This window comes from Phoenix dactylifera, chromosome 3, assembly GCF_009389715.1.
Source record: "Phoenix dactylifera cultivar Barhee BC4 chromosome 3, palm_55x_up_171113_PBpolish2nd_filt_p, whole genome shotgun sequence".
In the NCBI taxonomy this organism is placed as follows: domain Eukaryota; kingdom Viridiplantae; phylum Streptophyta; class Magnoliopsida; order Arecales; family Arecaceae; genus Phoenix; species Phoenix dactylifera.
The window spans coordinates 5063621-5090574 of NC_052394.1; the positions used below are offsets into that span (position 1 = coordinate 5063621).

Below are 26954 nucleotides of genomic sequence, written 5' to 3' on the forward strand. Positions count from 1 at the left end.
AATACTAACTTTCAGTCCATGGAGCCTGGGCATCATGATTTTTATTTTCTTTTTCAAAAATAATGGTGTGAGCAGCACTAGTTATTTCATCGAAAGAATTGAAGAATTGCACATATCAAACAGAGTATTCTTTTACCCAAAAAATAAAAAGAAAATCCTCCTATGGAATAGCTCTGTTTCGAAGGATTATGCTGTCTTTGAGTATTTATAAGAACTATGTATACCAGAACTAATATATGGCCATGTGCAAATGCACATTTAGAAATAAAAACATTTGAAGATTAATTACATAGGGTTGAGCTGCAAAAAAGATAGATTGATAGAGATAATACTGATAACATAATTGAGCGAATAAACATATTCTTTTAATAATTAGAATTGTTTCTAGGATTTCTGTGAGCAGAGATTTGTGCAAGAAATTACAGGTAGTTTTCTTAAATTGATAGATCTGCATCTCACCTCAGTGTTCTTAATACGGTATACACAAAAGCAGTCACCACTGAATAGCTCTGGATATCTCAGTCCACAGAGGGAAGAAAAACGATGTAAAAAGTTTATTACCTGCGAAGAGTTGAATGTCTCCCACGTCCCGTAGGCCCCTCAGCTGAATCCTTATGCGATCTCATCTCATAAATTACAGGACACTGCATCTTTCTGATGGGTTGAATAAACTCAAGGAACCGTTGTATTTTAGTGCATGCAATGTTTAAGGCCATCCAGAAGTGCAAAGCTTTTGAAATCCAATGACCTAAATTGCCACAGTGATCATTCTTGCAACGAAAGGATAAAACGAAGCACAAGTCTTAAGAAATTTCAAGGTTATACTAAATCACAAATCTAAATATATATCAACTGAACTCATTCATTTTGGCAAGAACACCCCTTAATTATAAACATGGCATTACCTATCACAAAATGCTCACCAGTTTCATCTCCTGATGTAAGTACATCTCACCAATTCAAATGGGTGAAGAGAACACTACACAAAAGAAGCAAAAAAAGGCAAGCCTAATAACCACCAGCAGATTGCATACATCACACCATCTGATACTAAACAAAATTTGATGCCACTCCGACACAAGGAAAAATATTTTCAAGCAGCATCACTTCTTGCCTTGTCAGGACTGTTATACCCTTCATCAGCACCAGCATCCCTCTCCTGAGCCACAGAAGCAAAGTGACTCTCATCAGGTGTTCTTCCCTCGCTCTCTGCAGGCCCTTGTGGAATCGTGAGAGAGCTTGAGCTCCCTTGCTCACCCACCAAGCTGGTGAGCCCAGTCTGCTTCAGATACACCTCCAAGGGAAGGTTTGCCTCCTGCAGAAGGCTCATCATGCTCTGCTGGGGCCGCCCGGCTTGTGGAACCTCATCACGTCCAGGGTGGCAATTCAAGTCTATCCGCCCCTTGCTTATGTCAAGCTTCTCGATGATGGCTCGATTATATCCCGGCCCCTGCCCCAACTCATACTCCCGATGGACATCAAGAGGCTGAACATTTCTTGACAAGCTGCTCCCTTCAAGTTCTTCCTTGTTGCCCCAAGCAAGCCTCTTCTGAGCCTCAGCCTCCTCACGCTCAGACTGGCGCTTCTTTTTCCTCATCATGAGTGTTTTGAAGCGCCTTTTGACCGTCAGACACACGTTGCAGGTGCATGTAGGGCTATGCTTTGGGCCCTTTCCACTTGGAGGCTGGATGCACACGATGCAAGTGCACCCAGGGCGATGCCGTGGATGCTTGGTTGTCGTTGCAACTGAGGATGTGGTTTGATTACCAACATCTCCCAAAGCTGCAGCATTGGCCAAGGCATCCAGGCCAGATGATGCATCCAACTCTGGAAAGTGCTGTTTAACATTCGTCTGCTGCCTTCTGTAATCTGCATGAAGGATACTATATGAGAAAACATATGTTTTAGAGAGAGACAACTAGCATAAACCTCTACTTTGTAGTAAAGATGTGCAAAGATATACATGTTCTAAATTTTGTGAATGCTGGCAATTCACCACATCAATAACAGGTAAAACCAAGTCAACATAAAGATACAAAGGCCACAAACTTGATCCAGGGCCATGACAGTGTAGCAAATTAGAACTGAATGAAAAACACAATATTACAATAGCCAACAGTGTGGATGCCAAATATGAAACACAAAGTATAAATCTAAGGTCGATTATGGACCAAGCATCATACCATCAAATTACCTGTGTTATAAAAATTATGTTTACAATAGCAAGCCTAACCACACATATATTTTAATTTTATATCGAGTGCAAAAGAGAAGTCGAATTTTGAAGATCACCAAAAGTTACAGCCTAAACATCCCTATGTATACCAAACCTATTGTTGTCAGCAAACTATGTTCAGTCTCTTTGCAGACTGTATATAGATATTCATGTAAAATGCACATGAAAAAAAAATAATATTATGGTAAACAACAGAACGGATGCCATCAAATTACGATTAAGAAAAAATATGTTTACAGCAGCAAGGTTAACTATATGCATATTTTAATTTTATATAGAGTACAAAAGAGAAGTCAAATTTTGAGTATCACCAAAAGTTAGGAGTCTCACCATCCCGATGTATAACAAACCCGTTCTTGGCAGCAAATTAAATTCAGTCTCTTAACAAACCATATATCAATACCCATGCAAACTGCACCACTAGAATCAAGTGTTGTTTTATGTGGTGCCTAATGCAAGGGCAGGCCCTAAGAGCTACTACGGTGCTTCCCCAAGATTGAAGCAAATACAAAACCTCACATGGTCTCTTTTGCAGGTGCTTAAACATCCCATGAAATTTCCTTGCACCAACACCATGATCCGTGGCATATTAAATCCGTCCAGTCAGTACTAATTTGCATTACAAAGAAAAATCACATACCTGCATATTGTCGGAGAAGACTTTGCAGATCTTTCTGGCTCAATTCTTCTGGCGCATGGCATGAAGATCTGCAGAAATGTCATAAATGAGTACAAAAAGAAGCCCACAACACCAAGATATGGAAGAGAGCATCTAGGATAAAATGCTACAACAGAGATGGAATAAATGTAACCATACAAAATTAAGAGCTGCATCACAACAGGCTTCCATTATCAAAAAAATGAAGAAGAAGAAAAAGCTGAACAACAAGACGGACAGCAAAATCAGCCTTAAAGGTGATGTGAAGGTTATGTCTCTGAAGCATCAGAAAATTGATTACTTTCGATATGGACATATTTAAGGCCTCACCAGTCTCTATTTTGTTTGTCGTGAGACGCACAATCTGTCTTATTAACTGTGTTTACAATGGTAGGGGATGAGATCCCAACACTTCGGAGACTTTGAGCAAAAGTGGTGTGCGATAGAGGGATCAAAGCAAACGAGGGTAGTTGAGGACAACTCTAGTAATCTCCAATAATTATTTCCATTAGAAGGCGATCTACCTTATCCCTAAAATTTAGGATAATGGAAAGTGTGGCCATCTGATCTCTAAAATATCTTTTTGAACTTGCTTCTTTTCTTGATATAATGCTTCTTTACATTACAGCTCAAGTGAACGCAGAATTAGTACGATTTCAGCAAAATGGAATGTATTTGGCACGATTATGCTATGCAAACACTTCTTGTTGCTGTATACCAAGTCTTCAGGTTCATTGCTATCGAATTCACCCTGCTGCTTGCTCTTCATGCAACTATATTAGAACATTTTCCGATACACTATTACTGAAACTTCCTACAGTGGTAGAATGACAATATAAGCATTTTAGGAAGATTTCATATGTTTGACCATCAAACAAGCAACGGAAATTTATTAAGACTGATACTAAATGATGTAATATTATATGATCTTATACAAAGTGTCTTATATAGATACTCAAGGAACAACCCATCCATCTCCATCAAATGCAACACATAACCTTGGAAAGGACAATAAAACATGTTTTTGATATAGTATTGCGTAATTAAGCATTGACAGCCAACCATCAGATGTTTTAAAGCAGCATTCACAATTGAGCGGGATCATTTTGTAAACAACATTACTATTAACCTCTTTGGGTCCCATGTGTTGTCAGCACATGTCCACTTTGAAGGAACAAGAACATCCACAGGCAGCCGGCGCCATTTGGAGCAATCATCACATTGAATCCATTGATCTCGTTCCCTAGAAGTATCAAGGCAAGCCAAATTATATGAACATATACATAAGAACAAATCTTTTCTCAGCAATGTGATCTTGATGAGGAAAATGAAAGGCGGATAAAATAACTTGCTATAAAGAATAAACTGACTAAGTATTTAATGGTTTAGCATCTGCTTTCCGACATGAACTTAAGTTTATGAAAAATTTGAGCAAGCAACTATGGCCAAATTGAACTTTTTTATTTTATTGGTGATCTTCTGATGCAATAGCAATAAGTAGATCAATGTCGTCATAGGTGCATGAAGCATGGCACCTGGCCGGTTTTTGCCCATTTTTTATGGGATAAGTGTCTACTTTTGATGTTTTATCACTTCAAATTCTGGCCATGTTTTTATATAGCAAAATTTATTTACTACTAAGTAAATTGTGGTATACTCAATGGATATGATATATTTTTTATGCTATTTCTATGATCCAAATATATATACCTATAATAATTTGACCATTAAAGATCATGATATAATTTTATTTATTTATTGAGATGTTTTTAAACAAAATTTTAGGCTTGCCTATGCCACCTAGGCATTTCAAGGGGGCACCACTTAGAACCACCTACATTCTGATAACCTTCAAGTAGATTGCTTGTTGCACAGGATGCGTGGAGATGGTTAAGGATACAGTTGGGGAACATTACTGTTTATGGCACAGCCGGCACTTTTCACACTACAATATGTCAAAAATGTAATATGAGATCTCAGTTAGTTTTCTTTTGCTTTATAAGAGTCTCAGATTTCGTAGGATTAATCCTACTTTTCAGGAGCCTAATTAGGAATTAGGAGATACGGTAGTTCCGCTGGACCCGTTAGTTGGCCCACAAAAAGAGGGTGCATGATCTCTCTGTGCAGCCTTTCTCTTTTGTTTCCTTCTCTTATCCTTTCCGTCCTCTTTCGATTGAGAGAAGTGGAGCGAAGGAAGAGAGAGCTTTGTTTTAGGAAATTAGTTGGCATCGAAAATTCTCCCCTTCCTTTCTTTTTCTCCTCTTGTTTCCCTTCTTTTTTTTTCTCTCCCCCAAGTATCGTTACCTATCTTGCAGTTATTTCCATGTCGAATCCTAGATATTTGCTTGCCGTCATCTTAATCTACCAATGGTTCAATAATCCTACATCTAAATTTGGTAGAATTTTGAATAAAGAAATGCAAACTCATTAGTAAAACCCTAATCTATTTTGGTTCTATTTTAGCTACCCTCCTACCTCAACAAATTTTACTTGATCCTGCATTGCCTCAATTTCTAGTTTCATTAAGGAAGCAGCAAACTCACTTATAACTGTACCCTAATCTTGTCTTTGGATTCACTCATGCATTACAGGCTGTTCCCCATGTGGTCCTGCACCATTGGCTCTTCCAAATGAAAATGGAGAAGGCAACCTGTCAAATACCTTCTTCTATTGGTGAGGGATGTGAATTGGTAAAGATACTTCTTTCTTATCTAAGTTTAGTTTCAGACTGGGATCAGGTCAGGGAGCAGAAAGTCCAAGGTCCACAGGTTTCAGCAGCAGCAGCAGCAGCGAGGCAAAGGGTTGCAACATGAATCAGACCAAAGCCTACTCTGCACTTCTTTTATTAAATAAGGGTTTCAGCAGCAGCAGCAGCGAGGCAAAGGGTTACAATTCCATGTTGTCTGACAGCCAAGGGCCGTATAGATTATGAAAATTCTTTGGCATATCTCAGATCAGAAAAATGGGAAATCACAGCTACAAACTCAGGCCCACAAGGTTGACCTTGGTGAGTATAACCTCAAATTGCATGGCCAATGATAGATTTTCCAACAGGGTGTTTAAATATTACTAGATACATATTCTAAAAAGTAATGCTGAAAACTGAGGATCTAATGCTCCCATGAATGAAACTTAATCAGATGGATAATAACTTTGGGCATCTGAGGAAACTGTTACTTTAACAGGCGATGAGTAGTGGCTCTGCACTCGGTAGAAGCAGGATAGGTGACGAAATACATGAGATCACAACTTATCCCTATTTTTTGAGGGATAAGGTAAGTCACGTTTCAAATGGTTTTCGTTATCCCAACTAACCCAGATAACTTGTAATCGGGACTCCTCTCTCCTCTTTTCCTTGCTTGTAATCTTATCGGGCCAACAAGATCTTCCAGCATCCATACAATTCCTTATAATGTGATAAAGCTAGAAGTGGGCCAGGCCGAGCCATGTTCCTACCTGGACCTAACTTGAATTTTTTTTTTTCGGGCTTCGGGCCAGACTTAGGCCCGAAAATTTTTAGATGCCCAGGCCTGAGCCCGACCCGAGCCTAGGCTTGGGCCTGGCCTGAATTGCCCATTTGGGCCAAAGATAGGTCCGGCCCGAACCCAATCGAAGTTTAATATTTTATAATATTGCTTTATGAGCTAGTTAAAAATTGGATTCTCTTCTATAATACAAGTAAATAATACATGATACATTATTCTCAGCTAAACTCATTTTAATTTGTTCTTTACTTTCACATTATTTTTTCTAAATAACAACATACAAAAACAAATCGATTCGAGCCTGAATTCTGACTCTGTTTCGAGCCTTGTTTGGGCTCGAGCTCGGGTCGGGCCCGAGCCAGGCCAACGACATACCCGAGCCTAGCTCAAAAAATAAACAGGCTTTACATTTAAGCCCAAACTCAGTCTGAACTTTTTCGGGCCTAGCCCGAAGCCCAGCCTGGCCCGATAGGCCTCGGGTCGGCCTGAACCCATTTCCAACCCTAGTGCCAGATAGACAATACTAGTGTTTGAGCTAACAAACTAGTTGAAATGGGTTGAGTTAGCTCTTTCAAGAGATCCATAGTTAATGCAGGCAAATAGAACCTTGACAATATTCTTGATAGATACGAGCATCCTTGGAATCTTGGGGTTATTCACACTTCATGTAGGATTTTAAATTAGAATAATACAAAACATGGGTGATTCACCATTATACGTGCTAATAACCACATCAAACTTGTTATGAGTGATCAAACTTATTATTAAGCGATGACATGATTAAAGATGGTCTAAGTCACAGTAATGTTAGAATAAATGCTTGTATTGCGCCTAAAACCTCGCAAAGCCCAGATTTTCTTATGTCAAATCTATGTTACAGGTCACTGAACTTTTGTCTAGATAGACAACTGGCATGATTGTTCCAAAAACAAGTTCATAAAGCTAGTGAAATAAAGAGTACAAATATAAAAACCACTCTATGCTAAAGATACTAAATATAAATTTGATCAAACCTGCACATGCTTATATGCATTTTACAAGCAGGTGACCTTGCCTACACACATGCATCAATGTTTGTGCTCCTCAGTCACTCCTTAAGAAAACTTTGTGAACTAAGACAAATAATTATGTAACATAATCATCCTTACCCAGTAAGTCGTGCTGTGTAAATGGTTTTCTTCCCAAGAACTGGGGGTTCCTGCACCAAAGGGGTAAAATGGATCAGTTGCAGAGTCCAATTTGCATGCCCAACTGGATACTTAAACTGAAAAATTGGAGGCAAATTCAAAAAAATTTCACAGCAATGGTTCCTTTAAGTAAATATAAGTACACTACCCAAAAAAAGAAAAAGAAAAAAAGAAGATAATTGCATTTCATGAACTGAAAATTGAAGGCAACAGATCAGTGGCTGTAGAAACAACTAATGGCTGCTTCAAGATCTTAGAAAGTTAGTGGCAGATAAAAGTGAGGAGAGGTCAAATAAATCTGAGAACAGGACATTTTGCTTGCAAGAAAGTCAGCTAGTTGAGACTCTTTCGAGCAAAAAGCATCAGAAAATTGCAACTTACAAAAGTTTGCTAACTAATTTAAATAGTTCAAGTATAACCATTTGCTTTACAAATGTTAAAGGATTCAACTGATTAAAATTGTTAAATTCTTATACATGAAGTGGAATTGACCAGTAAACAACCAATAAAGGAAGTACAATTGCCACAATCACTTCTATTATCAAGTGACATAATATAACCTTGCTACATTCAATTAGTCTTCTTCTTCGGACCCATGTATGTTAGTACTTTGCAACAATTAGCAACAGCAGAAAAGACAAATGACAGCCAATAGTTCAAGGTCATCATATAGATGCTTTGTGAGGTGATTGACAGTAGGCTCATGCAATGGGCCAATCAATATGACTAAGCAAAGAGTCATTGCAGACGGTAGAGCAGGAAAACATAGCCAAGACAAGAGGCAGATGGATACAAGAAGTATGTGTAATCAAAAAAAGCACATGGACGTGATGTTAATTTTCAATGGATTTTGCTTCATTGGGCCAAAATTTGTCAACTCCAATGCAAAAGGCCAAGATTCTGGCTAAAACATCGATGAGTTACTTGAAAAAAACTGTTTCTGATCTCATAAAATTGATGGTAGCTGCATAAATTGCACAAAAACCAGCCAGACAAATTAGAACCGAGGTTTTACTACTGGACGTACCAGTTTGTACTAGAGGAAACTAGTACAGGGGCTTGAGACAGTACCATACGGACACATTGCATTAGGGGTGCAAATGGGTCAGGTCGGGTCATGAGTGACCTTGACCCAACCCGGTTCCTTGTTCGGATCCTAATTTTAGACCCAGACCCAACCCATTAGAAGATCGAGTCGGGTACTACAATTTTGACCCAACGGGTTATTCGGATCGGGTCGGGTCCTACAATTTTGACCCAACGGGTCATTTAGGTCGGGTCGGGTCTATGTATAACCCAGACCCAATCCAAAAAATTCGGGTCCGGTTCGTGTCAACCCATCCATGGCTTCAGATTTGGGTTCGGTCGGATTGGGTCGTAGGATTGAAAATCCAAAATTACCCAAATTTCAAATGGGTGGGGTCAGGTCAGGTCAGTTCTGAATTGAGTAAACCTAGACCCGACCCAGAAAATGGAATAGGTCTAATTTTAGGACCCGACCTGGCCCCATAGGTCCTTTAAAATGGGTCGGGTCGGGTCACGGGTTAACCCGACCCATTTGCAACCTTACATAGCAGACATGCTGCTTTTCTAATTTAGCACTTCTACCATGTGTCAATACAGGGGCATACCATGCATTGTAGTATCCTACCCCACTAAGGTACTAATGTGGGACCCAGTACCGAAACATAAAACCTTGATCAAAACAAAAAATAATGGCATGTTTTGCTTAACCATATACTACTTATTAATTAATGTATCTCTGAAAAGATAAAATTGGTACAGGTAATATGCCATTAAACAAAATGAAAATCAAGCACCAAGGCAAAAAAAAAAAAAAGCTCCTCTTACATTTTATCTGACACTAAAAGGATAAAGCAAGCAGGTAATCAAGAAACTTGGCATGTTAAAAGAAGTAAACCTAAAAGGCATGCAACAAAAGTTACCCCAGAATTTTAACAAGTTTGACTTACATCATATTCTTCAATTTCGTGATCGTCAATCATGACGACGCTAGGTCTTGAATTTGGAGCCGGACGCAGCAAGTTTTGAGCCTCCTCCCAGGTAAGTGTCAGCTCCAAAGCATCTTCACTATCCATAAGCAGCCTCCTACATTTGGCACCGATATTACGACTTCGCTTTTGTACAGGCTGCAGCTGCAGTCCCTCATTTGGCCTGCCTCCATGCTTATCTGTCTGATGATAAGACAGAAGAAGTCCTGGATAACCACTAGCTATAGGTAGGTTCTCGTTTACACCCGGGAGGAATGTTTCATTGCCAACGGCACTGTTGGCAATGGCAGAAATCTGAGAATCCTGCTTCAAGTTTTGATGTCAGAACACAAAGCAAAGTTCAACAAAAAATGTTTGATGTGGACTATAGCAAATCATATAACAATCCAAATCATACATTATATTAGAGACTCTAAAAATAAAGGAGCCAGAGGCCAGATTACAAATTTAACATCAGTCTCTCTAATACTGTGAAGACATAGAACTTGTTAGGCGAGAGAAAAGATGCCTGAGAGGCTTCTTACCGGCAAAGGCACAGTATTTGTCGCCTTTCGATAGCCCATTACAAGTTTTCCTTCAGGATCAATCCGGCTAAAAGTTACTGAGGAAAAAAGAAATATCAGTTAAATAATACTATCAAGTTAAACCATACAATTCAGTATAGCAAACTAGTGCAGGAAGCGATAGCAAAAAAGAGTAAATTGAGGACTAACGAAACGGGATGCAAAAGGGAGGACGTGCAGCATCATGTATATACAAGCAAAAGAAACTTAACTGATTAGCAGAAAAATATAAAAGCATATGAAATAAACAAATAAGATCTTTCAATTATACCTCAACAGTTAACCCCCCAAAATAATCTTTATATAATGCCCAGTTTTTGATACACAATCAGGCCGTTTACAGTACAAAATGTCTTGTATATTCACTATGTTTCCCACTAATTCTCACCTGGTGAAAAACAGCCTTGGGTTCTCAAAAAAGCCTCGAGGCGAACAGAACTAATTAGTTAAGTAAGTGATAGTAAAATTATAAGACACAAGTCTAGGGTTGCAGGTTTTGAGAATCTTGTTTATATGCTTGGCTTTGTTACATAGGAAAATGATAAACTCAGAAATCTATTTTTTAGGATAATATGGTGGTGCAAAATAACATTCAGGAGAAAACAACAAGAAGCATAGAAGTTAAAAATAAAATAAAATAAAGATAGATTAACCTACCATAACAATAGGAAAAAAAAAAACCACATGCATAAACAATAATATGATATTAGTAAAATGATAAAAACTAATTATCTAAAAGAATAAAAACCAAATTAACTAACTAAAAATATGAAAAATGAATGAAAAATTCTCTACAACACCATGTTGTGACGAAGTGTAGGAACAAGCAGCCTGAAAATAAATGCCATTAGATTCAAAGCATTGTTCAAGCTCACTAGAAAAGCACTATACAACCTACAGACTTGTAAACATTAAACAGTTTGACTTAGTGAAAGGAGATCATTTGCTGGCAATAATTAACAAACTCACGGACTCCTTCCTAACAAGGTCAGATTTTGGGAAAAGATCAGCTTATTCCTCTATCAAGTGTAACTTCCATGAGATGATAAGCAAGGTTCCTTCAAAGATTCCAGTCTGAATTTCTTCCTTACGCTGGGGAAAATAGTAATAAAGATGGTCTACAGCAAATGCATGCACTGGGTAGCTTTTCTAATTTCATATTTATCAAAAGAACCTTGGAAATTACCTGTATCACCGGCTTGCAATTGTAGTGACTGTATGCATGGAGTGACACCCTCCAAGACATACATTCTGCTGTTGTTATTTGGCCAAAACCTGAACTGGAAATGCCACTCTTTGCCCTTTGCATCTTGAATCGTCAATGGAAGGCCTTCTGGTTGAGAAATTGGAGGAAAATATGCCTGTAGAAGAATCATGTTGAAATAAGGGATATTCAAGTTATGAGAATCATAAGAGGTAAGCAAGAAGGAAATAGATGATAATGAGAAAACAAAATAGATGATATTCTTATATATGTATGTATGTATATTTGCATGTATATGTGTATGCATCTATGCATGAAGAACTTATGATACTCGATTTTCATTTGATTCAATCAAGTTTCATGCTGTCATAAATAAGCTAACCATGAAGATTATATGTGAGGAAAACTTTATATAAAGTCCAGATTTAAGCAAGCAGCCATAGTTTTATATGCACATTTACGCATTTTGGATAAGCTTTTTCTAATTATATATGTACTCACTGTCATGAAAGATAAATCCTTACAGTAGATAGTAAATGAATTACTAGGTGATCAGAACTCTAGATGTCCCTGACTGCATAGCAATCAAAAAGTTAATTCGACTAAGCTGTTCATCAAAATGCCTTAAAATCCTATTAATATAAGAAATTTCCAGGCATGAATAGTCAGGAGAAATGCAGCATAGCAAGACGCACATACGATAATGGAAAACCTGATTATAGTCCCTACATCAGATATGAGACCTGAGCTGATTATAAACATTGTTTTCATCAAACTGTACAAAATGAATTTTCTAGAAATGAACCGCAATTACCAAGTTAGAAGAGAAAAATGAAAGGAAAAATATTGAGCAAATGCAGGTATTACCTCAGCACAAGCTTTGGGAAGAACCAAACGTCCAATACGACCTGCATCACTTGCGCTCAAGACCTTCTCAAATAGTGGCACAATTGTAGAATTTGCACTTTTAGAAGAAGAATTAAGGAGACTGAAATATTTAGGGAATATGAAAAAGCAACTAAAACTAACAATGTAAGCTTAAGGACAAACTACAGCATACAATTAATGTAAAGACATGTTGTTATTATCCTGAGACAAAATTATGAGGATACTCTCCAGATATTTGCTGGAGTTCTTGGTCTGTAATCCTTGGCCAATAACGTGGAAGTAGTTGATTCCGGCCTCTTCCCTCAGCAGGTGGCCTTGCCACACGCATATGTGAAAATCCATCTTTTGATGCCTCTGGAGTAGCTCCGCTACCTGCCTTTGGAAGCCTGGGCAGAAACTGGCGAGCCCTTTGCACTTGCTGAAATGCAGAGGATGCCTTGTTCAGGTCCCCTCCTTCAGCAAGTGCATTAGCTGGGGGCAGCACCATAAGAGGCCTTTCTGCATCTGACGTCCCCAGAGTCATACTCAGACATGCCTGGGCTAGTGACTCAGATATCATATCATGTTGCTGGGACATTTGTGAAGACCCTGCAGCACCTTGGTTTCTACTTGAGAAACTCAACCTTCCTACTTCCCCTGCATTAGAGGCCAAATGGTCCCATCTGATATGCTGAGATGATCCATTTTCACCCTCTCTCTGCTCTAAAGGTACAATTCTCAGTTCGTTAGTGTCATTATTTCTGCCCAACTGCATAACCGCCTTTCCCTTACCAACAGCACTATCATCCATTTTAGCTTCAGCAGAGCTGGTTGACAAGTCACATTCACTACCTACCAAAAGCCTTTGATTGTGTTGAGGCAAAAATTTTTGCACGACTTCACTTGAAACCTGCAAAAGAGAAGTTTCAGATGACACTGAACAACATGATGTTCAAAAAATGCATGTTCTTGTTTCTTATAACTGACATTAGTAGTCGGTGAGCATTTATTAAGTGTTCAAAGAGCGCTGAAAATTGAAAACAAGGTGCATTTATTAAGTGCTGAGTGCTGACCAAGATCAACTCAATAGAATTCAAGGGTTTACATGAGGGGTGTGATAAGCATTCATAAATGGGGGAACTGGACAGTAGTGTTCAAAGAGCGCTGAAAATTCAAAACAAGGTGCATTTATTAAGTGCTGAGTGCTGACCAAGATCGGCTCCATAGAATTCAAGGGTTTACATGAGGGGTTTGATGAGCAGTCATAAATGGGGGAATTAGATTGAAGGGCCCCACAATTGGATTCCAGATTCAAAGAATCATATTAGCGCTGTGTTAGACCACATCGGTGAATAGATCACCAATTTCATCCATCTGACAGTCACAAATTATGATTGACATGGTGGATAGGCTAGCTAGGTAAAATGGCCGATTTTTTCTATGGTAGTCAATATGCTTTGCACGTGTCCATTGTTACATGTACTATGGTGCATTTGATATGATTCTGGGTATTTGTCTTACACTCTATTGGCAAAGCAGAGGTATGATCTATTGTTGGTACATGAGAAAACACTAGTGGAGATAGTAGAGATACTCAAACATTTGAGTACTTAAGTGAATATGAATGTATGCATGCACACGTTATATAAGCATATAGATGAAACTACATATATTGTATAAAATCTTACGAAGGAAATTTCTGAATTCTTCAGGCAGCTAATACACTGAACTCCACCATTGTCAAGCAAATCAAATGAGAACTTTGAAGCGATGCATCCACAATGAAGGTGCTGCAAATAGCACATTGAATAGGATACACCATTAAAAAAGTTCATAGCAAGAACAGATGGAAATTAAAATTATCAAATGTCTTCAAAAAATCCACTTACTTTACCACAGAAAAAACACTCCCTCCATCCTGATTGTTTCTGGTGAAATATGTCACAGAAAATTAACTGCTCATATGCCACACTAGAACGAAGGACAGACACGACAACAACATAAGAATGTTACATGTCATAAATTAATTTTGATAAAGTATTAATTGACCTGCTTTAATAGGAAGAGCATTAGTATCATTGGCACAAAACAAATGCTATATATATATATATATATATATATATATATATATATATATCAGAGTTCGGGGCAATAAGCCCATCTAAGCAAGAACAGAATGCTCTGCTCAAAAAATAACCAAACATGAAGCACACATGGAAAGAGAACCTTACAGAATACGTGGCGATAATTTCAGAAAACGCTTGTGCATTTCAAAATTTCGAAGAGGTAAAAATTAATCACACAAGCCTACATAACAGCCCTAAACATATTGAAAAAAGAGTAACCAGAGTAAAAAAGATTAGAAATTCATAATAAAACAAAGCATACAAAATCTTAAATTCAGACAATCCAGTACATCAAGAAACCAATAACACCATCAGTATCTCCACATAATCTTCCGGCCAACAAACACTACAAGAGAACAAGCGCAAGCCGTAAAATCTTGTACCTCAGAACAACAAAACCTGAAACGCAAATCCCCACCCCCCCAAATCCAAACTTCCCATCAAATCCAACAAAGAAACAAAAACCACCTCCAAATACTACTTAAAGGAATAGCTAGACACTTCAAGATTCCCAGGACTAAAAAGATCAAACAAAACATATAGATCCCAGATTAAAATTCAAAAAAAGAGAGAAGAGAAAAGAGAAAAATTTATACCCGCATTTGTTGCAGAGGTTTGCGAATCCACCCGATTTCAGCCCCCATCCCTTCTTCCACTCGCCCTCCGACACAGTGGCGCCACAGGAAACGTTCATGCACCGCTTGGTTGCCATCCCGAATCCCGTCTAATTCCACCAACCTGCCGATCCACGCACCACTCCTTTACCCCTATCACCACTATTAGCGTAACAATCAACCAAAGAAAACACACAAAACCACATACGTACACGTCAAGATAGAATCAAAGGAAAAAGATCCCACCTTTCTCCTTTTCCTTGCTTCTTTTACCGACAACCGAGATCAAATCAACAGCTCGTTCCGATCTCACCACAGAGCTCACTCCACAGAAATCAATCTTTCCGGCGAGCTCGAAAAGGTGGCAAGAAGTCGAAAGACAGAGCGATCCGGCAACCAAAGAGAAGATTTAAGAGCTCAAAGGGGAAAGATTTATCGGAGATGGAGATTGAGAGGACGAAAAGCAGACGAAGAGGAGGAAAGAAGTCTGCATGCAAAGAAGAGGAGATACCTCCGAGAAGGAGATACAAGCCTCCAAATAGTAAAAGAAGGGGGCGAGCAAAGAAGGGAAACATTTAATTCATGCACCACGACACTTCACGACAGCCCAGCTCTCTCCCTCCCTTTCTATCCGCCTGCTGTTCTAACCCTTCGGCAAAACAAATAAAAAAGGATAGCAATTAATACTTCAATTAGTATTAGAGGTGTGTCGAATTCTAATTCTTGGACCCCACCGTCCCCAGCCGTGAGATTGGTGGACCCGCGCTGATCCGGCGGTCCGGGTGAGGTCACCTCCGGTGGCGGGATGTGGACTTCGGGGAGCGTATCAATGCGCTCGGTACATTGCAGTCAAACCGCCAGCTAGCTAAAAGCAGTACGGTCCAGGTGGCCGTTGCGCGCTCACGCCCCCCACGCCCTCTAGCGGTAACGTGACTACGGTGGTGAGGGGACCGAGGAGCGGGGGCGCCGTTGGGGGGATCAGAGCCGTTGGATTTGTTGATGGAGGGGGTGTGGGGTCCGCTTGGCGTTTTGAATGGTTGGCGGTGCGCCAGCGAATTGGAGCGGGGTCGCATGATGGACGGCTGGTGATGGGGACGCCGCACCAACGCAAGATATACGCGGGTTGGGGGGGAGAGCTACGGAACCCAACCACAACCACATTACCAAATCCATGTCACATGGCTGTGCTGATTGACGGAATCCACGGGGTCTGATGCGGGAAATAGTGCACGAAACGGTTGCCGTACACGTGGCAAGTGCATGCTTGGTACGAATGCTTGGGACGCAGAATTTTTACATTAAATAAGCCCTACAGGGTTTCTTTTTGAGCGTGGGATGGGATGGGCTCCAGAATCATCTTCGTGTTGACGAAGACGAGAGAAGAATTTTTATAGGGAGGCACGAAGGAGGAAGGGGATTGGTTAGTTATTAAGGAAGGGGGGGGAGGTTTCGGTCGTTAAGGGATGGAAGGGGCCCACGGATTTTAAACCGTTGAGGTGATAGGAGATCGTAGGCCGTCTGATCAGCGACGCAAGCTTGCCGTGGGGTCATCGTTCGCGCGAAAGGAGGATGAATGAAGTCGCCGTCGGATCGTGCAATAGTAACTTAGAGATCTGTGCAAAAGAATAAAAAAAAAGTTTAGAGTGCTTTAAGAGCTGTGCGGGGTGCGATGCGACGGTAAACGTGTCGAAAGAGATCAATCCATTCTTTCGTGCGAAAGATGCGACCCGAATCCAGGGGCGGAGGAAGGCCGTACCATGGATTAATAGGGGTTGAGGGAATCTCTTGGCGACTTGGGATGTCGTGAAAGCAAGGGAATGAGAACAGTGACATGTCAATGTTTTGTCATAAGGCACTGTTGTTCTGAGAAGTGGTATGATAAGTATATTTTTTTATTAATTTTTGATAATTTGAGGATAAGAATGGGGTGAGAGAATCTTCTACATGTATGAGTTGCTGGAGAAGATAAAAGGCTGACTGATAGTGCCTGGAAAGGTCAGCTTACAAATAAGGCGATAGCCAACATTTGATTTGCTCAGAACATTGAAAGCTCTCTCACTCTTGATCTTTTTCCTTCTCCATCTTAATTTTTAGGACAATGCATTTAAAAGTCAGAAATAATTTCACCTAATCATTTATGTTTCTGCTCCATTTTTATGGCAGATGATTGGTGGATTACTGCAATGACACATCATTCATTTGACTCCGATGTACCATACCAACTCTCGACCATCCCCAAGAATTGATGCTCCCACGAGAATGAGTGATACTGGAAAGCAGCAATTTTAAAAATCTAAAAAAAAAACGCTATTTTATTTTGTGGGGGGGGGGGGGGGGGTAAAACTTAGTATAGCTGCTCCAATGATGCAAGAAATTTTTTTTTCACATTTGCAAATTTCTCCTAACACTCCCCTTGATATAGCCAAATAAGAAAGAACAAAAGGTTTTGCTACAGTGCTGCTTCAAAATTATGAAAGATAATTTTTATTTACTATTTATTGTAAAATAAATGCTCTTGATTTTGTCGTGGCAACTAGTTATATATAGATGGTGGAAAGTCCAGGTATGTATGGAAAGTATTGTAATTTGGGCATATTCCAAAGGTCTTAATTGATACCCTGGATAAGCTCGTCATGACATGTATTATAATTTTAACAGCATTCAACAGTTATAATTAATTCTCTTTGGATGGTTAATTAGGGTAGCACCTAATGGTTAATTTTACGGGCTTCTTGTCTTTCTCTCCTGATCTACTCTCATCTTTTTGACGGTGATTGGAAAAGCTTTTTAGGGAAAGAAGCCGAAGATGCTGAACAAGAGATAGAGAGGGAGAGGAGGAAGTCGAGAATTTTGTAGTATATAGATTAGGGCTATCTAGACCAAAGGAAGCCAGGAGAGGGATGTTGAATGAGGGAGAGAGAAAAGGGGTGAGGGAGAGGAGTTGAGAGGAAGTAGGCGATTAGGACCATCCAAAGTCAGAGATTAGGGCACCAAATTCCATAGAAAATAATAAAAAAAAGAAGATAGGTAATCAGTTAGAAACCAATTAAGGCAAATTTTATGATATATTCGTAATAAGAAATGGTTAAAATGAGTCTCTATCTCCTAACAAAAGATAAACAAGCATTATAGCAAAGTCCAAGAACTGAATGGCCACGCACCGGATCTAGACTCATCAATAATAATGTACAAGATTTGTGTACCATCAGGATTTTGTCTTTTTTTCCCCTATTGCAAAAGGGGCATTTAATTAATGGAGAAGAAAGTTGCAAACTAATAGTGTCTATGAGGAAAATTTATAGCATTTTTTAAAGGATCTCTTGCATGCTTGAGATAAATGTTGGAGTATAGAGTGGGGTTTATGATATACATTTTGTATCATAAGATCATCACACGTTTTTAAGTGTTAGGGTATACATATAGTTCTTATGAAAGGGGCAACATTCCATCCCAAAGTAATGAAAAGATGGTCATTAAGGTTTTGAAAAGGCTGTTCTAATGATCTACTCTGATGAATTTGTTGTACTATGTTATATAAGCTGTAATTGAAATTTTGATAACAGTTCCATGATAGTGGCTGTTATATATGGTAACTATATAGGACAATAGAGGGTGTTATTCAGCAATTGTAGACAAAACAAAATAATGCCACGAATTTTTTTTCTTTATTAATTCAGCAAACATTGTTTGGGTTTTGGACACCCAACGATGTACTTTGTTATTGGCTGCTATATTCCGTCATAAAGACTTCATCTTGAATTAATATTTGTTTAAGTAAACTTAGGCTCCGTTTGGCGGAGATGCTGGTAGTCGAGCTTTCAGAGGTAAAGCTTTTTGATAACTACATTTCTAAAGTGTTATAAAACTTTAATATGTGTTTGGTAAATAAACTGAAAAAATACTTTTGGTATGACAAAATGATTATAAAAGACATTGCATAGTATTATACAATAAAGTATAATAAAATATAATATGTATTAATACATAAATATATACTATAGCATAACATTACTGTAATGTAATATATTATTATTATAATGTAGTAATATAATATTATATACTATAGCATAATAATATAATAATTGATATTATATAATAATATTAATATATGATATAATGTAATATAATATTATATTTATAGTATAATACAATAATAAAGGTATAAAATATTATAATTATTAGCATTATATATTAATATTATCATTTTCTATAAGTATAATATTACATCATGGGTGTTTTAGTCAAAAAAATTATAAATCAAAACAGCTTTCCAACGCTTGCTAAAAGTGCTTTTCTGAAAAAACTCCATTTTGGAGTTTTTCTTAAGAATCTGTTTTAGTTTTCTGGCAAACCTAAATAGCTTTCGGAATTTTTTACCGGATACGTCTATGCCAAATGGGTCTATAACAATTTCGAAGGGGTCCTTTGTCTAGCATTTTTCTAAAAGAAAATTTTCAAGCATTGGTCATCCAGTCCTTCGATCATGGCCGTGAAAAGTTTCGGCATCAGGAGATCCCGTCTTTCGATTACGGCTGTTTATGTATTGCATCGATGGACGGACCCAAGTGGGTGCTCCCTGATAAGCGAGCGGTGGATCTGGGGAGCGCCGACGGCCCCCCACGTAAACCCTCAAGTGCATGCATGCACGACACGCGTCACGACCACGCTCTCCACTCGTCTCTTTTTAAACACCTCCTCTCCACCGCCTGCTGCCCCCCCTTCCACGACACAACTATAATACAAACTATAATTCAAACTTTCAGCAGAAGCAGCTAGAGAGAGAGATGGGAGCTATGGGGGATCGAACGGCGGTGATGCTGCTGATGCTACTGCTCTCCTCCTGGTGTCTGACAGCGGTGACAGGATACCGTGGGAGGGGGGCGAGAGGAGGAGGAGAGGAGGAAGAGGGAGGAGGGAGTGGGAGGCGGTTCGTATTAGAGGAGTCGGAGGAGGTGGTGAAGGCGGAGGGTGGCGAGGTGAGGGTGGTGAGGGGTTTCGGAATAGGTGGTCGCCCCGCTCCCATGCACATCGGCTTCATTACCATGGAGCCCAAGACTCTCTTCATTCCCCAGTACTTGGACTCTAGCCTCATCCTCTTTGTTCATAGAGGTAACTCCTCTCTCTCTCTCTCTCTCTGTGTGTGTGTGTGTGTTTCACGCACGAATATTGAGGCAGCCCGTTCAAATGGTCAATAGAGAAGCAATTAATTGAAGAAATCCCTGAAACATTGATAAAAAAAATCCATCAGGTGAATTGCTTTTCTTTTTTCTTTTTTCCTTTTGGCTGGCTGACATGAAGAAATGATGCTTTTTATTTTTGTGGATAGATCATAAACTATATAATCCAATCTTTGAAAAATTTGTGAATTCATGAAGGTGCCATAACTTTTTTTAAAAAAAATCTATATCTTATTTCATTATTTCCTCAAAGTTTATCGCTGCCAAAAGTTTCCTGATTATTTATTTAAATCAGATTTTTGGGGAAATTTTATTTTTTTATTTTATTTCTTATGATAATTTACATTGCCGCCAAGAGATCTCCATTATATCACCCGAACCGCTAGTTGCTAATTAAGGACAGGGTGTTACCGATAGGGCATATTAAATCACAAATATTTATTTTATTTTCTCTGGGCGCCTCATAACCCCGATTAATTAGAGGTTTAAGGTGCAGCAATCTCATGGAAAATTATAGCTCTATATACGTGCATGTTATATAATTGATGGAAATTATTGTGCTTCACTATGGGCAGGGGAGGCGAGGATTGGCTGGATTTACGAGGATAACATGGTGGAGAGGCGGCTTAAGATGGGAGACATCATCCACATCGCCGCCGGCTCCACCTTCTACATGGTTAACACCGGCAAAGGCCAGCGGCTGCAGATTATTTGTAGCATCGACACCTCCGAGAGCCTCGGCCTCGGCCCTTACCAGGTGATACTGAAGCCGCTTTCCCATCCCGTTAATTTCCTTCGTAGATGATACCCATATCCGTATATTAAGTTTCATTTAGTGATCACCTCCCATGATTATTTTCTTGCAGTCATTCTTCATCGGTGGGGGAACTTATCCATCATCCGTTCTTGCCGGATTTGATATCGAAACCCTCACAGCAGCATTCAATGTAAGCGAATTGGTTTGCAAAGAAACTAGCACTAGCAATATGCATGCATGCAGTAAGTTTAGCCTTTAAAAGTTTTGGTCTTCTTCCGTAGGTAACTACTGAAGAAATGGATACAATCCTGGGGGCTCGTATTAGAGGGCCGATTATCTTTTACAGCGATAGGGCTGCCGACCAGTCCCGCCTGTTGGCCTCCTGCATGCAATGGAAACAACTCCATAAGAAAGGATCTTTAGATTTCAATGATGTCGCCGATGACGAAGGAGGAGGAGAGGTGCAACAGGAGGAGAACAAAAGATGGACATTGAGGAACTTCCTCGCCAACCTCCTTGGAGGGCAGTTCTACGATCGCCGGAAAGGAAAGAAACAGAGTCCAGACCATGCACCCGATGCGTATAACCTTTATGACCGAGATCCAGACTTCCGTAACAACCATGGTTGGAGCATTGCTCTTGATGAAGGCAACTATGCTCCTCTGGGGATCAACGACATCGGCGTCTACTTAGTTAAGCTCACTGCAGTGAGTAATCTTGCTTAACTATTTGGTTTCTAACCTATCGTGGATCTAGTTCGTCCAGTTTAAGGAACTTTTTTTTTATCTCAGGGATCAATGATGTTGCCACATGTGAATCCAACGGCGACGGAGTACGGCATAGTGCTGGGAGGATCAGCGATTATTCATTTGGTGTATCCTAATGGAACCGCGGCCATGAAAGCCGAGGTTTCTGAGGGGGATGTGTTCATGATCCCTCGATACTTCCCCTTCTGCCAAATTGCTTCCCTGAGTGGGCCGTTCGAGTTCTTCGGGTTCACGACGTCGGCGAGGAGGAACCGGCCGCAGTTCCTCGTAGGGGCGAGTTCGATCCTTCGAACCATGTTAGGGCCGGAGCTCGCAGCAGGGTTTGGGGTGACCGAGGAGGAGTTGAGGAAGGTGGTGGAGGCGCAGAAGGATGCTGTCATTGTGGCCTCCTGGACCCTGCCCAAGATAAGGGGGAAGGGGGAGGATGAGCCGTTGCTTATCAGAAGGATGGCGGATGTTTGAGCTTTTGGCTGCCTCGCTTTTCTTTATTTCAGTGCAATCTTAATTATATGCATGCAGTTTGTTAGGGGCTTCATGTTTTGCTCTGCTGGGGTTGTACATAATCTTTTGAGTTGATTAATAAGGTAGGAAATGGGTACTTTTTGGTTGGCATGGAAGACCTCGAAGTGCCTTCCTCTGTTGAATGTTTAAGCCCTAGATCAAGTAATCCATCATCTTGGTAATCCAGATTTCCTAGTGGAAAACACAAATATCAAGGACTGACCCTCAAAACTGACAGCAGATAATTCAGAAAAAAGAAAGTTAACAGACTCTTCACATAACTGGAATCAAAAGATCTCTAATTTGTCAGTAATATACAACAGTAAAGAAGCATGGCTTCAAAATTTATGTGAATCATTGGCTCAATGTTAAGAGCAATCAAATCTATTGACTGATATGCACACAGAGAATCAAATTTGTGCAAAATCAAATACTAGTATATGATAAATCCAATTTGCCCTTTGAGCCACATCTTGAAAAAGAAAATTTAGTTTGAAGCTCTAGCAGGTCACTATTCATTGTTCTGGACAAGTATAAATTAAGTTCCATAGGCGTACCAATTGACATCCTTAGGGAACAGGACCTCAGTGAGAAGACTAACAATCCATATTTGCAGTGACATATGGGAGTATATTAAACTGCAGATCTGAAATGGTGCAAAAGAGAAGAGAGATCAATTTAGGGGGAATATGATTTGATCACCATGTATCATGCTCTGTGAATAAGCAAGTCCATGCTATTCTGGAGCTATGAATGCTACACAAGTTTGTGCCATCAACATGGGGCTTGATCCAGCAATTAGTACACCGATAGTCTTAACGGGTGCCAGCTAAACCACTATGATCCATAATGCTCTTTCACAAGCTTGGATACAATTCTCGACAGATTACACATAGCTAGAGACAAGGTCCATCGGTTGACAAACTTTTTAGAGATAATGAAACTAAAACAGAGTGAACAGTTGATTATGAGGAAATTCCTAAAAGTGCTGATCCAGGAGCCTAATAAAGGCAGTCTTGTCTCTGTAGAAGGAAGGCATTTGAAGTCTGCTTATTAAGAACTAGCATGACATAAAGACTGTAACAAAACATCCTGTTCCAAGGAGGCAAGTAATTACAAACTGCATTACTTTCTAGAAATTAGCTTACACTAAATGGGAAACATACACAAATAGGTACAAATCATTTGTAGTAAACCATTTAAACCCTTAGCAGGGTCATGGAAGAGACAGATGAAAGACTAACTTAGCATTGTAATAAATTGTAACTGCATTACTCGAACTATATAAATGCCTTTTCTGTTAATGAAAAGCTTAATTAAGAGTATTACAGCTAATTTTCATTACTGGTTTCGTCCATTTTGAGGATCTTTAAGCTCCAACATTTGCAAGGAACAGCTTCTATGCTTCATTTGTTGTTTTTCTTACTCCTGCCCTCGAACCATTTCTAATTGCTTAAATCTTCTTCCATGAATAACTTGCCCCGCCATCCTTAAGGCTTCAGAGTTCAGAGTATATTGACAAAACTACTGAGCTCATTTGATGTCATAGGCAACATATCCAGCAGTTGATGATGATGTGCCCATTTCTAGTTGGATTGTTTCTCATATATGCGCATTTGAAATGAAACTAAATTTCATTGCTTGTGGATCATGGAACTTTTCCATTAACACTCAACAGGAGATGCAAGTGCTCTCATGGGATGTCTTCAATTGCATATGAGCAATATAATCTTCAGTGGGCAATTTCATTGCTATCTTTGCAGCTCATTTTATGAAATTGATATTCGCACATGTTAAGTATTCTTTACTGCTTTGATCAGTTTTGCTTTCCCCACCTTGAATATGTTTTAATTCCTCTTCATTCTGCCAATCCTTTTGTGGTGTCCAATTGGAAATTACATTCCGTTTGATTGCAGCTGCATATACTCCAAAAGCATCTAACAGTCTTCCCTGTCGACTAAGCTCATTGAGCAATACACGAAAAGAGAATCTACTAGGAATTTTCCCTCTTTTAATCATAAGAACCAAAATACCTAATGCATCATTAACTCTCCCTTCCTCACATAAAGTTCGTAGAATCACATTGCATGTCATCATTCTTGGAGAATACCCTGCTCTTACCATCTCATGCAAATGGGCTAATGCCTCATCAATCTCACCACCTACAGCAAGAGCTTGAACCATCAAGCAATAAGTGTAAGGTGAAGGGCCAAAATCCATTTCCATAACCTTCTCAAATAGCTCCTTAGCATCTTTTAGCAGTTCACCGTTGATTGTTGTCTGTCTGCAAAGGCCTCTGAGGAGCGTGTTCATGACTCGCACATCTACCTGAAAACCAGCCTCCTTCATTTTCTTGTAAGTCTTCCAAGCTGCAGAAACTTCACCCCATTTTAACAAGCCCTGTAACATGATGCTATAACTAATTTTATCCGGAAGGCAATCTCCATGTTGCATTTCTTCCAAAAGGTGAAGTCCTTCCAAAGGCCTGCCTTCCTTGCAATACCCATTAAGAAGGGCATTGTATGTAACAATTGTCGGTTTCAGTCCCATCTCCCGAGCTTCTATTAACAGCTCAATTGCCTCATCCGGCTGCCCAACCTTGCAAAACCCATCAATGACCAAGGTAAATGTATAGATATCTGGCATCTTTGTAGACTTCTTGATTTTCTGTAAGAGTTGAAAGGCCTCCTCCAACCTCCCCACATAACACAGCCCACCGATAAGGCAATTGTAAGTCCTAATTGTGGGCTCACACCCAACTTGATTCATGATCTCAAAAACCTCAAAAGCTTTCTTCAGTCTTCCCCTCTTGCACAAACTGTTAACCAGATCCGTGAATGTAATAATGTTTGGACGAAACCCACTTTGCACCATGTCATCTAGAACCTGTTTTGCCTCATCCGGTTCATTCTTCTTACATAAAGACTGAATCATGATAGAGAAGGACAAGGAATCCGGCGACAACCCACGGGATGGAAGCTCAGAAAACAGACTCACAGCAGATTCAAATTCACCAGCTTTCACTAGAGCTATGAGGATGTCATTGTAGTCAGAGACGGTTAAACTTTTATCGTCATATTCAAAAACATCAAGAACCTTCACACGCTCTTCAATTGGTAAACCACTGATTTTCTTAACAAGATCACCTACATGCAACCTACCACTTCTATGACAAGAATCCAAGGACTTCACACTGTTGGCGGGTGAATAAACCTTTCTGTCAGCAAAATCAACAAGCACGTCCTGCTCGTTTTCAAGCATCCCACTATTTTCCTCAATGACATTGGCAGCATCATATCCTTCCTCAGCGGGCAAGGTACCATCTCCCTCAACAGAACCAAGGTCCACTCTTTCCCTGTCAGTATCCAATACATAATTCTCTTCTACAAAATGGACATTTTCCTTTTCGGCTATTCGACAATCTTCATTAACTAAATGGGGATACTCTGCTACTACTTCACTAGCATCGCAGTTGGCACCATTTTCTTCGTTCGGCAATTCGCCATTTTCCATCACAAAATCCACCATCTCACCTGCTTGTTCCGTGGGAATAACACCATCTTTCTCCGAAGATTGAGGAAAAATACCACTTTTCTCGACGAAATTAACTAATTCTACTGATGTAGTGGGCAATCTACTGCTCCTTCTACAAGTGAGAAATTTTGGTGATTGTGTGCATGTTGTGTGTACTCCACAAGAGAAAACTACTGTTGGAAGAGGAGTTGGATTACCTCGACGGGGATTGGAGGTAAGTTGGGGTCTCTTCCCCTCCAAATAAGACTCCGAGAAGTAAGGCAAATGAGAAGACTGCAAGCGTGAGGAGGAGAAGAAAGGCGGCGGGGAAATGGGAAGGGGGGAAGGGGAGCGAAGGGAAGACATGAGAGAGGGAGAGAGAGAGGATATGGTTGGATTGGGGTTTTTGAGCTCAGCTTGAGGTTTATGGTGTCGAAGAGCCGTCGAGGGAGTCGAATCAGGATATGGTCACCTCCGGTAAAAGAAAACAAATAAACATATTTCTTTAAAAAAAACCCTACACCCACCCTTCGTCCCCAATTTCCTTCCCGCTCCCCTCCCTTCCCTCTCTTTTCTCTTCTCTCAGGCGGCCAGCGACGAGGGCGGCGGTGAACGCAGGTGGAGGCATCCCTCTCCCTCTCCTACCCTCCTGCAGCACAGTTGCTGGCTTCCCGGCGGCCATCTCTCTCTCTCTCTCTCTCTCTCTCTCTCTCTCTCTCTCTGTGGCTGCTGTGCTGCTTGCCAGCAATGCAGCAATGACTAACCCTCTTGCCCTCTCCCACTTCCTTTCCTCCCCTCTTCTTCCCCTTCTTACGCTTTATGTAATTTGTATTAGAGTCCTAGTATCTTAGAGATATTAAATTTAAGTGATTATTCGTTTAATTAGTAATATGTGTAGAGATGATTCATCTATTCTACAGTTTTTCCCAATTTATGCAACATTGATGATATTCTTCCGGCCCAAATGGCGGATGCTGAGAAGTAGAAAGAGAAGTTGATCAAGGTGACAAGTTAATGTTCTGTTTTTGTTTTATTTTTTTTCATTTTATTTTATTATTGCTTTTAGGTAACCTTTTACAGATAAGATTTAATGGGACTTCTAGTTGAGTGTTGTGGAGTAAATAGAATATGTTTTTGAAAAATCTTTTTTCCTCAATCTTTTATAATTAGCTTGCAGTTGAATGGCTGGTCTCTTACTGCACCTATATCAGAATTCGTGTGTCGTCTATAATGTATCTCCTTCTTGTCTGGAAAGTCAAACTCTTATCTAGTGTAAAATTTCTCCTC

General features: G+C 39.8%; 3 protein-coding genes across 9 annotated transcripts; 1 reads left to right on the forward strand and 2 right to left on the reverse strand.

Annotated features, from left to right (window-relative positions):
• Positions 1-824: 824 nt before the first annotated feature.
• On the reverse strand, positions 825-15607 carry LOC103702132 (B3 domain-containing protein Os07g0679700-like). Of its 7 annotated transcripts, none has more exons than XM_017841592.3 (13): positions 15199-15607; positions 14935-15105; positions 14102-14140; positions 13901-14002; positions 12458-13122; positions 12213-12309; positions 11328-11502; positions 10103-10179; positions 9540-9881; positions 7528-7577; positions 4024-4137; positions 2877-2944; positions 825-1869 (listed from the first exon to the last, which is right to left on the reverse strand). In XM_017841592.3, exons 2-13 carry the CDS (start codon positions 14980-14982, stop codon positions 1094-1096), a joined length of 2553 nt encoding a protein of 850 aa, XP_017697081.2. In that variant the 5' UTR covers positions 14983-15105; positions 15199-15607; the 3' UTR covers positions 825-1093. The 7 variants fall into 7 exon arrangements, with proteins under 7 accessions (XP_017697081.2, XP_008782659.2, XP_017697080.2 ...); XM_008784437.3 differs by having other exon boundaries at positions 14102-14183; XM_017841591.3 differs by having other exon boundaries at positions 14935-15114.
• Positions 15608-19685: 4078 nt separating this feature from the next.
• LOC103702136 (vicilin-like seed storage protein At2g28490) lies at positions 19686-22357 on the forward strand. The gene is made up of 5 exons (XM_008784443.4): positions 19686-20061; positions 20705-20886; positions 20996-21076; positions 21168-21593; positions 21678-22357. Exons 1-5 carry the CDS (start codon positions 19737-19739, stop codon positions 22113-22115), a joined length of 1452 nt encoding a protein of 483 aa, XP_008782665.2. The 5' UTR covers positions 19686-19736; the 3' UTR covers positions 22116-22357.
• An 897-nt stretch (positions 22358-23254) lies between these two features.
• Positions 23255-26067, reverse strand: LOC103702135 (pentatricopeptide repeat-containing protein At5g41170, mitochondrial-like). The gene has a single exon (XM_008784442.4). The coding sequence runs from the start codon at positions 26031-26033 to the stop codon at positions 23919-23921; it is 2115 nt and encodes a 704-aa protein (XP_008782664.2). The 5' UTR covers positions 26034-26067; the 3' UTR covers positions 23255-23918.
• Positions 26068-26954: the final 887 nt, after the last annotated feature.

Excerpts from the sequence above, each read along its gene's own strand:
- LOC103702136 (XM_008784443.4), top strand. The coding sequence starts at position 19,737 with ATGGGAGCTATGGGGGATCGAACGGCGGTGATGCTGCTGATGCTACTG. Across the intron at positions 20,062-20,704 it reads CATCCTCTTTGTTCATAGAG|GGGAGGCGAGGATTGGCTGG; the intron begins GTAACTCCTCTC and ends CACTATGGGCAG. Across the intron at positions 21,594-21,677 it reads ACTTAGTTAAGCTCACTGCA|GGATCAATGATGTTGCCACA; the intron begins GTGAGTAATCTT and ends TTTTTATCTCAG.
- LOC103702135 (XM_008784442.4), bottom strand. The coding sequence starts at position 26,033 with ATGTCTTCCCTTCGCTCCCCTTCCCCCCTTCCCATTTCCCCGCCGCCT.
- LOC103702132 (XM_008784437.3), bottom strand. The coding sequence starts at position 15,050 with ATGGCAACCAAGCGGTGCATGAACGTTTCCTGTGGCGCCACTGTGTCG. Across the intron at positions 14,184-14,934 it reads AACCTCTGCAACAAATGCGG|TGTGGCATATGAGCAGTTAA; the intron begins GTATAAATTTTT and ends CCTTCGTTCTAG. Across the intron at positions 14,003-14,101 it reads AGTGTTTTTTCTGTGGTAAA|CACCTTCATTGTGGATGCAT; the intron begins GTAAGTGGATTT and ends TGCTATTTGCAG.